The sequence below is a fragment of the Cryptomeria japonica genome, chromosome 4, assembly GCF_030272615.1.
Source record: "Cryptomeria japonica chromosome 4, Sugi_1.0, whole genome shotgun sequence".
In the NCBI taxonomy this organism is placed as follows: domain Eukaryota; kingdom Viridiplantae; phylum Streptophyta; class Pinopsida; order Cupressales; family Cupressaceae; genus Cryptomeria; species Cryptomeria japonica.
In genome coordinates, this window is record NC_081408.1 from 519,159,479 (window position 1) to 519,176,297 (window position 16,819).

At 35.4% G+C, this 16,819-nt stretch overlaps 2 protein-coding genes across 2 annotated transcripts in view; both read right to left on the minus strand.

Annotated features, from left to right (window-relative positions):
* The window catches only part of LOC131031219 (DEAD-box ATP-dependent RNA helicase 38), an 89,560-nt gene extending 75,493 nt beyond the window's left edge, over positions 1–14,067 (minus strand). Inside the window, exon 1 of the mRNA XM_057962268.2 lies at positions 13,718–14,067. The gene's annotated coding sequence lies outside the window, so the exon portion shown is untranslated. The remainder of the gene's footprint in view (positions 1–13,717) is intronic.
* A 779-nt stretch (positions 14,068–14,846) lies between these two features.
* LOC131031226 (ATP-dependent DNA helicase pfh1-like) lies at positions 14,847–16,481 on the minus strand. The gene has a single exon (XM_057962274.2). The coding sequence runs from the start codon at positions 16,479–16,481 to the stop codon at positions 14,847–14,849; it is 1,635 nt and encodes a 544-aa protein (XP_057818257.2).
* Positions 16,482–16,819: the final 338 nt, after the last annotated feature.

Below are 16,819 nucleotides of genomic sequence, written 5' to 3' on the forward strand. Positions count from 1 at the left end.
AAAGGATGAAAAAGGTGCAAATTGGTGTCCCCTTCCAAATAAATTGTAGAAATGAATTTTGATGGTGCATCAAAAGTAAATCAAGGTGTGGCTAGAGGAGAGGTGATTTTAAATAATTCATTTGGAAAGATTTTGCATGGTGCTGCTCACTCTTCTTTGGATGTAAAACTACTAACAAAGCAGAATGGGAGGTATTGCTTGTAGGTTTAGATGCAGCTAAAACACAAATTATGAATAAGTTGGTGGTAGGAGATTCATGTATCATAATCAACGCTCTTGAGAAACATTCTACACCTAATTGATGTCTCAATCAGAATGTGGAAGAGGTTCAAGGTCTGAAATGCATTTTACAGATTTAAGGTTCTAAATTGTCAAAGGAATATGAATTCAGCTACTAATTATTTAGTAAACCTAGGTGTATCGCAAGAGCTCATAACAGCGATATACAATCACTATTCCTAACTCCTAGAAGTAACTCGTAGAACTTTGAACTTTTAGACTACCTTAGTATGCCTAGACTGCAAGTATGTTATGTGCTTCTTAATGTTGAAGCACATCTAAAGCATAGGATATCCTTAGCATAGAGAAGGTGACAGAAACACATTATTATTTCATCCTTACTCACTCTAGGATTGATTATATTTGAGGTGTAGTGATTTGTATTAAAGAAAGTATCCTACTTTTTGTAGTAGATTGGAGTATCATTCAGCTCTATTTGGTGCTAGGCATGTTATGATCCCCATGGTTAGTTTTTGAAGTGTGTACCATATAGGTTGAGTGGTTATTAAGAAGAGTCTAGATAGAAAGAAGCATTGGAATGTAGAGTCTTGTATTTGTGTTATTGTGTAAGTTGATTCCAAGAGCTTTCTTTATGCTAGCAAGCAAATGAAGCTCTGGGAAGACTAAGGTTGGCACGCATCATGGTTCTTTATTGAAGCATCAAAATTGGCACACATTTCATTGTGATTCTAATGTAGTGATAGGGTTTGTTTGGTGTGTTTTGGGAACCTAAAGGTTGAATGTCAATTTCCTTATGTTGGTAGGACGCATGGCGAGCAAATGAGGCTTTCGGAAGAGAAAGGGTGGCAAGCAGCATGGTTCTATGTTGAAGCATCAAATTTGGTGCACATTTCATTGTGTTTCTAACGTAGTGATAGGGTTTGTTTGTTGTGCTTTAGGCACGTAAAGGATCAACTCCAATAGTAGTCTGAAAGCTGCCCCAAGAAGGGACTTGTTGTGACGTATTCACACATCGCCCCATTGCAAATGGGGACCCCCACTTTTTGCTTTTTGGGGTTAGCCCTTTTGGTTTTGTTGTTAGTCATTTGAGTGTCTTAGCCTTTGCATTGAAGGGATTGAGTCAGATGGATCTCCTCAAGCGATGAGGTCAATTGAGTGATTAGGGGTTATTTAGATCATTCCTAGGGTGTTTTTTGTGTACTATCTAATCGCACTTCAAGTTGCTAAATCAAACCTTGGTTGAGTGCTCAATGCATAATGTCCTCCTAAGTCCCATCCCTTACATCAAGGATAGAGCAAATTCGCCTTAAGAAGTCTAGAATGTCATCCTGATCCTCAAATGTCCTGAAATTTGGCTGTCTGGAATGTCATCCTGATCCCGAAATTTGACGAAGTTTGGAAAATTGAAGAATCCTCCAAAAACTAGATTTTGCATTATAACTCCTGGAGGTCTGAAACCACTCTCAAACATCCTGACAATATATATGGAATATAACTTAAAGTATAAGAAAGAAGAAAGATGATGTAAGGAATTGTCACTTATACGGAGAGACTAACATGTCAAATTTCACTCCTGACCCTTCCAAAGGGTCCAAAGCGAATTTCCTAATATCTCCCTAATTTGCCTCATAAACCTTGTCCTTATGGCGTAGTGAAGAGAGAATTGATGTGTGAAACAAAGTGAAGGATTTGAGCATAATTGCAAATTTCGCTCTTGAACCTTCCAAAGGGTCCAGAGCGAAATTCCTTATAGGTCCTGTCCTTGGCCAAGGTCCAAAGCGAAATCCTTCTTTTTGGTCTTTTTGGGAGTCAAATCAATGATGTCTTCAGGAGAAAGGGATTCAAAGGTCAAGTGAAGTTCAAGGCTAAAGGAATGTGAATTAAGCCTAAAATGCAAAATTTCGCTCCTGACCCTTCCAAAGGGTCCAGAGTGAAATTCCTAGGAGGTCTAATATTTTGCCTAGGTCCTTGAGCAAAACCTATTCCTAGGCAATTTTGGAGGCGAATGACTTGATCTTGGTAGGGTAATGTTGAAAATGAGGTCTAATTGAGCAACTTTGTCACATTTTGCTCCTGACCCTTCCAAAGTGTCCAGAGCGAATTTCACTATAGGGCATGTCCCTGGAGAGGATCTTGAGAGAATTTCATTCTAATGCTTTCTTGTTGATGATTTAAGGTAAGAAATGCTATGTTAGAATGAATATATTATGTATACTTAATCATCTTTTGTTTGTTTTGCAGATCAACAAAATCAAGTTCGAGGGAGACCAGGCCAGGACAAGGGCGACCTCTTCAAGTTTTATCATTATCGAGGACACTTCAAAGGCATGGAAGAGGACTCAAGGTGCTACTAAGTCGAAGGACTTCAAGTGTTCAAGGAATTGTAAGCAATGGAGCCGACCATCCTCAAGACCTCATTCTACCACATGAAGAAACCACAGGATGTTAAGAAGAAAGATCTTATAAACACTTCAAGGCGAGGTGAGCTACCAGAGAAAGAAAACTTGACAGTGAGGAGGCTTCATCAAACACATGGGAGTCAAGGAGGTACATCATTCATCGCATCAAAGACAGAGGAGTATCAACCAAGGCACAAATGCAAGACAAGGTGGCATCCCAGTCACTATTCCTCCAATCAGATAGCTCCACCTCAACATGTCCAAATTCAATGTACCTGACTCACCAGTGATGGCACAAACTTCGAGGCACCTACCCCTGACATCTATTGGTCCACACTCATGGAATGTAATTTTCTCATTGGCTAAAGGAGTTTGTTGTAACAAACCCTAATTAGGGTTTCCATCCTATAACCCTAGCCATTGATTGTAAGTCAATCAGAGCCGTTGAATTGTAAAGAGCTCCCTATATAAAGCTCTGGCTCTTCATTTGTAAGGGTTAATAGTTAAGAGTTAGCTAATAATAGTTAGAGAATAGTCAATAGTGAATAGTCAGTAAAATAGAATAGTGAATAGAATAGCAATTAGAGTAGATTAGGAAGAGAAGTCAAGGAATTGTTGCCTTGATTGTAAATGAACTCCATTTTCATTGAAGTTATGGTGAAGTGTGTTGTTTCTTTGCAATATGCATGGTCTCTTGTTGAATCTTCATTCTTAGATGGTAAATAATTAGATTGAATGAAGGAAGTTATTGAATGCACTCGCGTGGAAACCGCCTAGTCCAAACCACTAGCCTCTTGCTGATTGTAAGTGCGCCCTGCGTGGTCAACTGGCATAGAATGAGCTTAATCTCGAGTCCTTACATGTCTATTGTTCATGCATTATCTTGATTGGTGATCAGTGTCTGATGGTGTACGATTTGAACATATTCAAAGCATCCCTTAGAAGATCGCACTGAGTTGGTGTGGAATTGTTCAGCCTGATGGTGAGACCCAACCCAGTAGGACTCCAACTAGTCATTCATCTATATTCTCGCATTCTAGGTCTTAGAGTAGACTTTTTGAGCCCTGTATCTTTTGATGTTTCTTTATCTTCCAGCCAGTAGATAGGATTCAAGTTCCAGCAGATTAAACACTCAGGCCATCAAACGTAAGTCCCCTTGTGATTCCAGCATAATCACATCACACCACAAAAGCTTATCCACACATAGAGACCCTACATATAAGAACCTTGGAGTTGCCTTGATTGATCCTTAGGCGAAATCTTCAGCATTCGGGGAAACTTTGTTCAAGAGAGGATAAGATACTTTGGTATTTTATTTTGTGTTCGCATATGCATAAAAAACACATCAACGGGACTTTGTTCCCAATCTAGTGTAAAACATCCCAAATGCAAACCTAAGGGTTTGCTTGCTCAAAATGTTTCTTCCCAATCAATTTGGCACAATGTAGCTAGTCAAGGATGCAAGTGGGCATACAAGTGTATATGGAAATGCAAGGAAAGCTATGGAGGGAGCAAAATCTCTCAATTTCGCAAATGCCATATTAGAGTAACAAAGGAATTGGAAGAGTTGTGCTATGAGACAAGAGTGTTGAGAGCATTCTATGGTTCTGTTGGGATCATGATTGCTAGTCTTAGAGTTTCTCACCATAATGGTTTTATAGAGGTCAAGAGTGATTATGTTGTTCCAATATTTTGTGGCAACTCTCTTCACAATGATTGTTGTCAAAAAAGATTTAAGTTGTGGCTAGTGTTTCCCTTTTTTGGCATTGTGCTTCTAGTTAGATGGTATGAATGGAGAAAATAGTGGTGAACAAAGCAGTAGAGTTTGCAAATCAAGCAAATGGGGGGTTGTTTGTTGTTGATTGCATTGTTTTAGTGGTCATTTTGGTGTCCAGTTAGCTCATATTTTGTCTATAACCCCATTAGTGAAGAACTATGTATCTTTTCTTTTTTGTGGCTAAGGCTTTGTAGTAGTGTTTCTAGTATGCTCATTTTTCATAAGGTGATAATTTCATTGTCATAAGCTTGTCTTTTTATAAAGGACGGGGTCCCAATGGAACCACAACTATTTAATCTTAAGAAACTGTTTGATATGCCTTATTATATCTATTACAATGGGCCTTAAAGTACTTTGTTATATTATTCTTTCCTCACATAAATTCTCGATTTTACTTGGTAGACCATAGCTTGAGTATTTGAGGGTTGTTCCTTTTGTTGTGCATCAATGTTTAACAATATTCATGAGAGAAGAATTGTAAAGGTTAAAAAGATCCATATGAGCTTCTTTCATAAACAAGTCATTTTATTGTGGCTACGTAAATACACAACCCTAAAGGAAGCATCATATGCAAGTGAAAAACTCTTTTAAAAGCCTATGAAAAGCAATTTAAAGAAAAAGGAAAGAAAATGATAGAACTAAGGTTGTACATGACCATACTAAGCATGTTTTACTTCCAATTCCACCTAAGAAGGATAAGGAATGTTTCAAAAACCCAAATTTCATGCTAAGAACATAACTTCTTCATGGATACCAAAGAAAAATATTGTTCATGCAAAACCTTTCTCTAGAAACAAGAAAAATGGGTAAAGGAGGTTCCTACGATACAACTATTGATAGTGTTTTCACCAAAGTACTAATTCTTATCAAGATGAAACTTGTAGGATTGGAGAAGAGAGCCACAAAATTAAAGTGGAAGAACTTGATGTTACTTGTTGGTATGAGGATGACCTCTTGGAAAGTGATATCTCTAATTTCATTCCATGAAACCTTGAGCATTCTTATGTTTAATTCATGTATGTACTTATGTTAGTGTTTTTTTTTTGGTTTTTTTTATGCTTTATGCTTTGGCCTTTTGTTTATGCTATGTTCAATTTCTCCAGTTCTAATTTCACTTTCTAGATTATGCTATATTCTTTAGTTTTCCTACTTGAGCTGTCTTTGACATTTATTTTTCTATCTACCTCACATTCTTGCCTATATTTTGTTGTTCATTTTCATGCTTTCCTGCTCCTCATTTAAATGTTATGTCATCCTTTGTTCCATAATTGTCACTTACAATTCCACATGTCACTTGTTGTGTCCTTATGTTACTTGCTCACATTACATGATTTTTTATGTTTCTTATATTTCATTCTTATGATGTTGTCTACACCTATGTTTATTTTGATCCTATATGTTTCTCATGTTCATAGCTTATGTTACTTACATGGCTTGCATGTTTATGATCCTCATATCTTACAATTACATTTTTATGATCCTTATTATGCTTATATTTTATGATTCCATCTTTATAATCCTTGTCATGCTAAAAACTTCTACACCTTACTTGTGCTTATATGATCCTTATCTAGAATTATGACTACCCTTACCTCGTCATTTGCCCTCATTCAGCATAACATTGGGGAGCATCTGCCTTTCCCTTATTACACGTGATTTCATGATAACAAATTACCAATATTCTTACATGCTTATCAAATGATGTTATCCTTTACCACGTTTACATGCCTTATGGTGATTATATATTTCTCTCCTCTCCTCCAATTCCTTGCATCCTTTGTATGTAACCAATTGGAAGGAGGCATATATCTCGCTAACAAATCCTTTTGTGAGTTATGTTTTGCAAAGATATGCTCATAGTCAATCCAATGTTTAGGGGAGCTTTAATAATATCATCCACTTGATCAGATTCCTTTTACATCAATGCTTCATTAGAGTTTTACCACTTTCTGTATGCGGCAAAATCTCTTACCCTTCTCTTCTATGCTTTTATTATTTCCAAGGATAGTTCTTTTTCAAAACAAGTTGTAGTTATACATATATGTAGCAGATGTTATTCATAAAAAAAAAACTGTTTTGTAGGTTTCCAATGGAATTCTCATTGCATGAAGAATTCAAGAATGATCTGTAAACTTTATGCATATTGTACACTTCTAAGTATTTGAAAAAAATGTAGTTTACATGTTCTTTGCTTTTCTTAATTTGGCATGCATTTGCCTAGTAGTTCACGTCCACATCAAATTGGGGACAAAATGTAATGGTGGAAAGTGCAAAGTTGTGCCTTTTTCCCTTATGTTTTGGATCTTTGATTAAAGTGTCCATAATGTGGAAACAAATTTACAAGTAGCATATTCTTGCATGAATTCAACTCATTACCATATCTTAATCCCATTATCATTCGTCCCAAAAAAATTTGATCTTGATCCCTAGATCTCTCATTTGCCACCTTGGATCAAATCCACGAGTGCAAACTTGACCCCAACTCACTTCCACAATCACAAATCTGAACCCTAGACCTCTAAAATTCAAAATTCAAATTAAGTCATTGTTGAAAATTTCACTGCCCCCATGACCCAACCTAGCACATACTTGTGTTGTTTTGAGGGTATGTTGTTGTATTTAAGGGCATTCACTCATTCATTTAAAAGGGTCTATGGAGAAATCTAAGACCATTACTATAGAGCACTTAGCAGAGCATTCTACTAGCATTACATTGGCACACATCATTCTTGAACACCTACTTGTTGTCCTTCATCTTGATTCATTGAGTCAGTCCAACTAGGGGTCTACCTGAGGAAACATGAGCCTCACATTTTAGATTGCCCGAAGGTGTTCCTAAAAACTACTATTTCTTACAAAGATTTAAATAGCAGAGGATCAGGGTGAGAAAATTCCAACAATCCATTTTCTGAAAATTCAAATCATTTCCACACTTGTAGATCTAAACCAAAGCAACACAAAATCACTTTATGGCTTCCAAAACAATCATCAAATCAAACCCTAAGATTCCATCATCAAATTCCAAGCTGAATCAGTAATATCAATTATCAGTCCCCCCTCATTTATCTAGGCTAATTATTGCTTAATTGCTTTATTTAATAGTTAGAAAAGATAGTTTTATGCAAAGAAGCAACAATTGGCAATAAATCGCGATTATACCCGATTAATTGGGAATCGAATGTGGTGGTGATTTATTCCCCAAAATCAGCAGTAATAATCATTGACCAATCCAAACGATCTTCAACGGCTTTTTCCCGATTAAAACGCAAATAAAATGTATGATTAATCGCCTTTGCACGAAAAAACCCTAATATCGCGAAAAAAAAAGGCGCAAAAAAATGTGCATTTTTCCTTTATAGGGTGCAACACGATAGGGTTTTCCATATCCAAGCTCACGCAGGCTGAGTTTGACACTCTGCTAGTTGATCGTGCGAGGCATATTTTCCCGGAGCTGCTGCAATTCATCTATTTACCTGACAAGAGCCAGGCTGCGAAACACATTTTCCCGACCATTAGCCAGGTATTTACGACATTTAATTTTTTTCATCAAAATAAGTTGTAGATGTATAAATTTCGAAATTTGATATACAATGTATAAATTTCAAAATTCTGTCTCCATTCTTGTCTGATCATAGGTGTCGAAATTCTGTATAGAGAGTCTCTATACAGAATTTCGACACCTGTGATCAGACAAGAATATACAATATATCAATATACAGTATATCAAATTGTTTTATTGAATGGAGACAGTGTTAAATTTCAAAATTTGATATATAGTGTATCAATTACAGTGTATCAAATTAATGTGTATAGACAAGTATATACAGTGTATAGACAAGAATTACTGTCTATAGACAAATTAATTTCTAAAATTAGTGTATCAAAATTACTGTATATGGACAAATTCTGTATCAAATTACTGTGTATAGACAAGAATATAAAGAATATACAGTGTATCAAATTACTGTGCATAGACAAGAATATACAGTATATCAAATTGTTTTATTGTAAGGAGATAGTGTATAAATTTCGAAATTTGATATATAGTGTATCAATTACAGTATAGATATATTTGATATACTGTAATCTGATATACGGTGTATCAAATTACTGTAATTGATATATTATTTACAGTATATCAAATATTTTTACTTATTTTGATGAAAAAGAATTATACATCAAAATAAGTTTTAGATATATCAATTACAGTATATTTAAAAGTAATTTGATACACTATAGCTTAATTAGAAATTTAGAAATTATTGTAATTTTATCAATAATTTCTAAATAGAAATTACTGTAATTTTATCAGTAATTTCTAAATTTATATTTAATTACTATATCACATTAAATAGAAATTTAAAAATTACAGTGTCACATTATGGTTAAATAATTGTTCAAGTCGCTTAACTTGCTCCTTCAAAGTCTGAATTTTTGTCTCCATTCTTGTCTGATAAACCAGATCATAGGTGTAACACGTAAGAAAGAAAAGATTTGAAAACTAGAGTTTTGGGACTACTGCTATATATTGAAATCTTCAAGCATGGCATACATTTGTCCTAGAACGTTTTCATAAACATCAAATAACTATAATAGAAAATTCAAGGATAGCTTCACCTTGAAGAGTTGTTTTATAGAAAACTTGTTGAATTATTTCCCATATTGTTTAAGAATTTGAATCCCAGGTCAGAAATAGTAAGAAACTCGGGAAGACATGTAATGGTATATGCTTTAGTGACAATTTGAGATTTTTGATCAATTTGTATTTTGAATTGAACACATGGTTTACACTCTACACACAAATTTTTCTAACATGTTCAAACAAGCCAAAACCATCATAACCTGCTGCATCAAAATCCTTCTTGTGGTGTTCATTGATCACTTCATCTTTGACCTCAGATCAGCTCATTTGACCTCTAAGCAACATAATATAGCTTTAGACAATAAACAAGTTAAGCTTTAGACATTTGATTTTCTCAATAAGAAAACATGTGAAATATGGGAAGTCATGATTAATCCTCAACTCAACAATTTGATTTTCTCACTCAAAAGTTAAAGAATGAGTGTAATGTTTTCGCAGATCTGATTCTTGATCAGAATGCCACGTCAAAAAGACTTTGTGTGGACACATTGCACAGTAGTTCCATGTAGCACGAAGGTCAAGTGCAATTGGTGTCTAGAAGATATTAGTGATGGAATTTATCATTTCAAATGACATTTGTCAAAAAAACAAGGAAATAACACCAAAACATGCAAATGATGTCCTGCAAATGTCTCGTATCAGGCAAAGCAATCTCTTGAAGCGATTGCTGAGAGTAAGGCCAAAAAGGCAAGAATTGGGGTTGAACTAGGTTCTAGTTCTACAGATGCCAGGAGGAACCGTTTGGGTGAGGAGGATGGTGAAGATGGGGGTTTCAGGGAATCTGGTTCAACGCCTAATTCTATAGCACGTGGACCAAGCACAGGTGGAGGAAACATTAAAACTTTCTTCCAAACTCGTACTACACCAAGATCACAAACCACATTGGAGAGTACAGGATGGAGGAAAAATGTCACTGAACAAGCAAAGAAGGCAATTGATAATTTTTGGTACTCCTCTCACTTGGCATTCCATGCTTCCAGAAATCCATATTGGCAACCTATGGTAGATGCTATTGCAGTTGTAGGTCTTGGGTTTCAAGCCCCATCTTATGAGTCATTGAGGGTTGGTATGCTCAAAGATGCAGTACGGGGTGTTGAAGATGTTAAAGAGCATTGGTTACAGTGGGCTATTGCTAGTTGCAACATTATGTCAGATGGTTGGACAGATAGAAAGAACTGAACTCTCATTAACTTCCTTGTCTCTTGTGAGATTGGCACTGTTTTTTTGAAATCTGTGGATGCATCTAATATAATGAAATCCACAGCTGCATTGTTTGAGATGTATGACATAGTAGTTACGGACGTAGGGCCATAAAATGTGATTTAATTTATCAGACAATGTTGTTGCTTGTGTTGCTACTAGGAGATTTCTGACAGATAAATACCCTTCTATGTTTTTTACACCATGTGTAGCACATTGCCTTGATCTAACCCTAGAGGACATTGGAAAAATTGAAGGGTTAAGGAGGCATTTCAGAAGGTTCGCAAGGCTACCAAATTTATTTATAATCACATGAGGATTTTGGCTATAATGCACTCTTTCATAGGAGGCAAGGAACTAGTTCGACCAAGGGTGACAAGATTTGCAACACACTTCCTTGCATTGCAGAAACTATGCGAGCAAAAAAGTAATTTGAGGCAAATGTTTGTTTCATCTGAGTGGATGCAGTCTGGCTTCACAAATCAAGCAAATGGCATAGCAGTGGCAGAGTACATGTATTCTACCAGTTTTTGGGAATCGATTGAACAAATTGTAGAATTTTCACAGCCTCTAGTAAAAGTCTTGAGACTAGTGGATGGGGAAAAACCCCCCATGGGATATGTGTATGAGGCCATGGATAGGGCCAAGGAGGTGATAAGGAGTAAGCTAGGAAATAGCAAGGAGAGGTATATGCTGTTGTGGGACATAATTGATAGGAGATGGGATGGACAAATGCACAATCATCTCCATGTTGCCAGATACTTGTTCAATCATTTGTTATTCTACAAGACTTCATATATGGATATTTTGATGAGATCAAACAAGGCTTCTACCAGTGAATGGACAAAATGTTTCCGAAGTTAGATAAATTTAATGCAGCTATTTTAGAGTTGGAAGTGTACAAGTAGGCTAAGGGTTTTCTCTCTTCTAGGGCACATATACAAAGCAGAAAGACCATCCAACCAGGTAGACTCTATAAACTTTTGACAATCTCTTTATTTTGCCAACATGCTCATTAAGTTTGTTCAGAATTTAAGATATTCTTAATCTTACAATATCATCTCCATATAATGTGTTTTTCAGCTCAATGGTGGGCTTCTTTTGGAAATGAATTACCAGATTTAAGGTGGATGGTGGTGAGCATTTTGAGCCAACCATGTAACTCATTAGCTTGTGAGTGTAATTGGAGTGTTTTTGAACACACACATTCCAAGAAACACAACCGCCTAACACAAGAACGGATGAATGACTTGGTATTTGTTCACCACAACCTCCACTTGAAGATAGAGAAAGCTCAAGGTAAGAATATTAATATATAGTTGCAATAGTTGAAATTGTATTCACTACTCATTGTGTTTCTCACTTGTAAGGCAAAGACTAATTTCTACATGGGCAAAACTCAAGCAGGAAGACGAGCCAATTGACCTCAATGAGATAGATCCAAAGTCTAAGTTGATTGGTGTTGATGATGATGATGATGATGATGATACTCCGCTTGAGCCTGGAGATTTTGATCTCATGAGGGAAGCCAGTTGGGATCGCGAATGGATTGAATGAGCTAAGAGAGGCTCTCACCTGGGAGCTTCATCATCAGAGCCTCCTACCCTCTAGCATGTCATTGTCTATGGTTGATTTTTTGGAATTTTGTACTTAGTGTACAAGTTGACTTTGTACAAAGTCACAAACTATATTGTAATCGACATTTTGACATCTATCACCATCTAGATATTATTTATGATGTGCTATGTTTTTGTGCAATGTAATCAGCGATATGAGTATAAACAACGAAAATCTATTTCCTACAATTCATGTGTTGAAGAGTCTATTTTATTTGCCTACAATATCTCTATACTATGGAAATGCCCTTAAATATAAAAAAAAAGTTTTTGATTATTTTTTGCAATTTTTTACCTTTTTTTGTAAATCCAATTTTTTTCCGATATTTTGCCGATTTTTTCAAAAAATCTTATACTTTTGTTTTGCTGATTAATTCCCCAAATGATTAATGCTTCTTTGGTTTTATGTAAGTAGTGTTTTTCCCCTTGTAAAAATAAAATAAAGTCCACAAAATATCTAAGGTGTAAAATTAGGATCAATAATCCCACCATAGAAACCAAACTTAATCCACCCTGCCCCACTTCGATATGCAATATTTGTGGAGACTGCACTTTAGAGTAAAATAATAATTGCAATAAGCTTAAACTAGGTTTACGTTTCCAACCCCGCTCTTGGAGTAATTCTTAAAACCTTAAGATGAACCCTCCGTATGATGCGACGATGTTATTGAGTTGTATTTCCAAGCGTATTCAGTTGTGTTTCCAAGTAGAAGCCCACTTTGATTCGTCAATTACTTTCAAGTTTCACAATAACCCTTCTTCAGCCAAAAATCCTATCCCCAATCCAAAATTTCCAGGAGTTTTAGCCCCACAAACATCAACAAGCTGCAGATCGTCTACAGTTATAGAGGTTTTGACAACTAGTGGCAATCCACGCCTCTAACCACGCTGTCGAGTGACAAAATAGAATAAAAAGCGAACAAAAAGGCAATCATTGAATGCAAATATGGGCGAAAAATCAATACAAAAAGACAGCCTCTGAGAATGCTCAGATAATCATCGGGAAAATGAAAGAAAAGGAGATGATTATGAAACTATTCGGCGAAATGCACCAGAAAGGAAGCACACCCGGATTTTCTTTTTAAGATGAAAATCTTTTCGAACAAGCAAACAAAAGAAAATATGGAATTGCAAAGAAGAAATCACATACCTACTACAGATATTTATCCTTGCAAATTGCTGCAATCAGTTTGCCTTTCTTCGTGAGCTGCTTGTGTCGAGGGGGAAAAGATTGTATACCTTGGCTGCTAAATTTTTTAAGTTCGCTATTTGTTGGCTTTGTTGCTTTGTAACCAAGCGACCTCTTTTGCCTTGCTTGTTTTATGTTTCAATGAATGAATGAAGGGATTGGATAACGCTGAGTAAGGGCTCTTAAATAGATTTTAAGTTCTTGTTTATAATGGAATTCTTTTATAGATTTTAATTACTAGCACTTGCAACTTTAACATATGAAGATGATCCGATCTCTACTTATCACTCGATTCGAAAATAGCTCTGGCAACAATTGCATTTACAGCATCAGCAGTAGCTAGTACCCATTCAATACGAACATAATAATTCTGTCGGGTAAATTGTCACAAAAATAACCTCGAGAACAAGGAAAACAAAATAAACAAAAATTTAAAACCACCAAATAAATGTAAAATTCAAGATATCTCTACGTGAAGAAACAAATAAGAATCTAACACTAATATTGCAATGATCTCATGTACGAAAACAGCCATAGGTAAAACAACATTTAACAGAGAACAACAGAATTGTGTTAGAGTGAAGTAAAACGCAACAGAAATTGATACGGCCACCTACATAGAAAACCTCACTGAAACCATAGCAGGTGACTTACCTCAAGAATCTGCACAAATTGTGTCGTGCTGTTGACGATGCCAATTAGAAAAAATGGACAGAGTTTGCAAGATTACTATTACAAACCCTATCAAAGCGGATTTCTTTTAAAGAGATAAAACAAAACTAATCTCCCTTTAGCTGCTGCTTCAATCGTCTGGAATTATCGAGGTTCCAAAGCTAAAAGATTCTTGAGTTCGAGACAAGATTTTTGTAGCCTTTTAAAGGAAAATATTGCTTCCGAGTAAAGATTTGTTTCAAGGCGTGAAGCGAGGACTGTTTTCTACCACCTGAAAATTGTTTTCCCGGCGTGAGACAACTTGCGGAGTGAAAGCAAGCTTAATAAAAATTGTTTGTTTTTTAAATGGAAAGTAGCTTTATGAGCCAAAGACTGGGTCCTGGGGTATTTAAGAAAAAAAAATCAGTCTATATTTAAAATGTTAATTAGTTTGATCAATATTTTATAATAGAGTATAAGAAAAAATTACGAAATGGTTATCGGGTCCTATTTTGTAAATACACTAGCCTAGATATCTTAATACATCTATCTAAAATACGTCGAGAGATATCAGTCTCGAGGCGCCTATTTTAAATTGTTGTTGAAAATATTTAGGCGCCTCGAGACTAATATCTCTCGGCGTATTTTAGATAGATGTATTAAGATATCTAGGCTAGTAGCATCTGCAACGCAACATGTAAAGTATTAATTTATCACCTTTTGTTTTAAATAAAGCATATTTATCCTTTACAAATCATGATGCCTATCCTATTCAATGGAGTGTACAATAGAAATTCATATTAAATGCAACATTTCGTCTTTAAAAACACAAATTTAATCCCAATTTTAATAGAAGAGTTCAATTCAACAATGTATACATTACATAAAAATATTATGTTTCCAAAGATTTGAGTCTTTCTTCCTCTGCTTTCCTTTTGGTGAGTTGCTTTCCTGTCTTCATTTTTTCATAATGATCATATGAAAATGGTGGTGAGATTCTAATTCCATCCAAGGCCTTAACACGTGATATAGCAACAAATGTTAATCCTGACCTTTCTCTTGGTCCTATGTCAATTGTTGCCTTTGAAAGAGTCAATCCTTGTGATTTATGGATTGTTAGTGCCCAAGCCAATCATAGTGGCAATTGACGTGTACGGCCCCTTTGTATTGGTGAAATAGGAATCAAATTAGGAGATGCATCTTCAAAAGGAAGTCCAGAATAATTGTCAAATTCAACCATAACATGTGTTGGTGGATCTGGTGGGGCACATCCAGGTTTGTATATGATATTTCGGATGTATCCTAAAGCTCCATTCACAAGACCCGCTTCTATCCATAAATTAGATGTTAACATGACCCTTGCATCCTTAGAAATTAATAATTCAACATGTAACTCATCATTTTGACCTCCTGCTGGATTAGTACTACCTTCTTTACTTGCAATGCTTCGGGCTATTGGTCTTCTTAATGCATATAACTTTTTTCTATTATGGTTATGCACATTGTCATTTGTTGCAAATAGATGAATATTATTATCAAATTCCTCCTTAATTGTTGGATGTAATGAAGCATCTGTTCTTGTCATCAATAATTTCCAATCATCTATAGTTGGATGTGCATCTCTAATATTTGTGAGTAATTGGCGAAACCTTTGTTGGTCTTCAGTTTCTCTATCTTGTCTAAACACCTTATCCAAAGTAACAACTGTCTTAAACTCTTGCCATAATAATTTTGCACGCACATTACTATCATAAGGTGGTTTGTCACTAACAGGAGGTAGTTGTCCCAAATCTCCTACCAAAATGATTGATCTTCCACCAAAACTCATGTTTGATTTTTCAGGAAAAGCTTGACGTAGTCTTGAATCAATATTTTGTAACAAATTTTGTCCAATAAAACTCATTTCGTCAATCAATATATATTTAATATGTTGAATTTCTTCTTGGAGACTTGTGAGTCTTGTGCCTTCTAATTCAGCAAAATCTGCAATAGGTATTCGTAGAGTTGAATGAATTGTTGATGCACCAATGTTAAATGCTGCAACTCCAGTTGGTGCTAGTAATAATAAGGGAGAACATTGTGATCCTGATGCATCATTAAGAGTTTGACGAATTGCATGAATCAGATATGATTTACCTGTTCCAGCTGTTCCTTGAATTATCATGTATAGTGGCATGGCATTGTCAACTTGATTATAATGTGACATAATAATATCAAGTGCTTTTTTTTGCTTAGCACCTAAAGTTCCATATGATATACTTGACATCATATCATCAGGTATTAATAAGCCATTCTCTTTCATAGTGTTGATAAAATTTATTGCTATATTTGTGTAATCATCTCCTTGATATTCTGCACTCCATGGATTTTGTTTATCAATATCTCTTCTTCCCAACATATCTATTTCTGTTACATCCATAATTTGTCCACGATGTAGTCTTGATATGATCTCCCACTCATGTTCGATTGTATTTTGATTATTTGGTAAATCATCATCATCTTCAGAATCATTATGATCTTCAGCTTCATTTGTTATAATCCTTCGTTCCAAATGCCATGGATTATAGTTGAGTGACTCCCAATTTGATATAACTATGTTATCATCAAGTCCAATATCTCTTTGGATATTATGAAATGGCTTGTACAACAATAACTCTGACCAACAAAAATCAACCCATTTTTCTGATTGACGTGTAGGTACGGTGGTAAATCTTGGAAACACCCTCACAATAGCTGCTATAGTGTAAAATTTTGTAAGACCTATCATTAATGATATAACATATTTTATTAAAGAAAATATAAATCTTTAAGTATAATATATTTCAAAATGAATATATACAATTGAGAATTAATATCATACCTGTATGTTTCGTTGATGTGGATCCCCTCGTGGATTCCATGCGTGGATAATAGAATCAAAGTATTTTTTAGCATGTTTTACTTCATCATGATTTTTCCAATCAAGATTGTCTATGTTAGGTGCACCCTCTAACCATATGAATCCATGCACATGTCGTGATCCTCTATGTTGCCATTCATATCTTGACCAATAATCTTTTGCCTTCATTCCCTTTTGCAGTATTTCCTTTCTAAACATTGTATAGC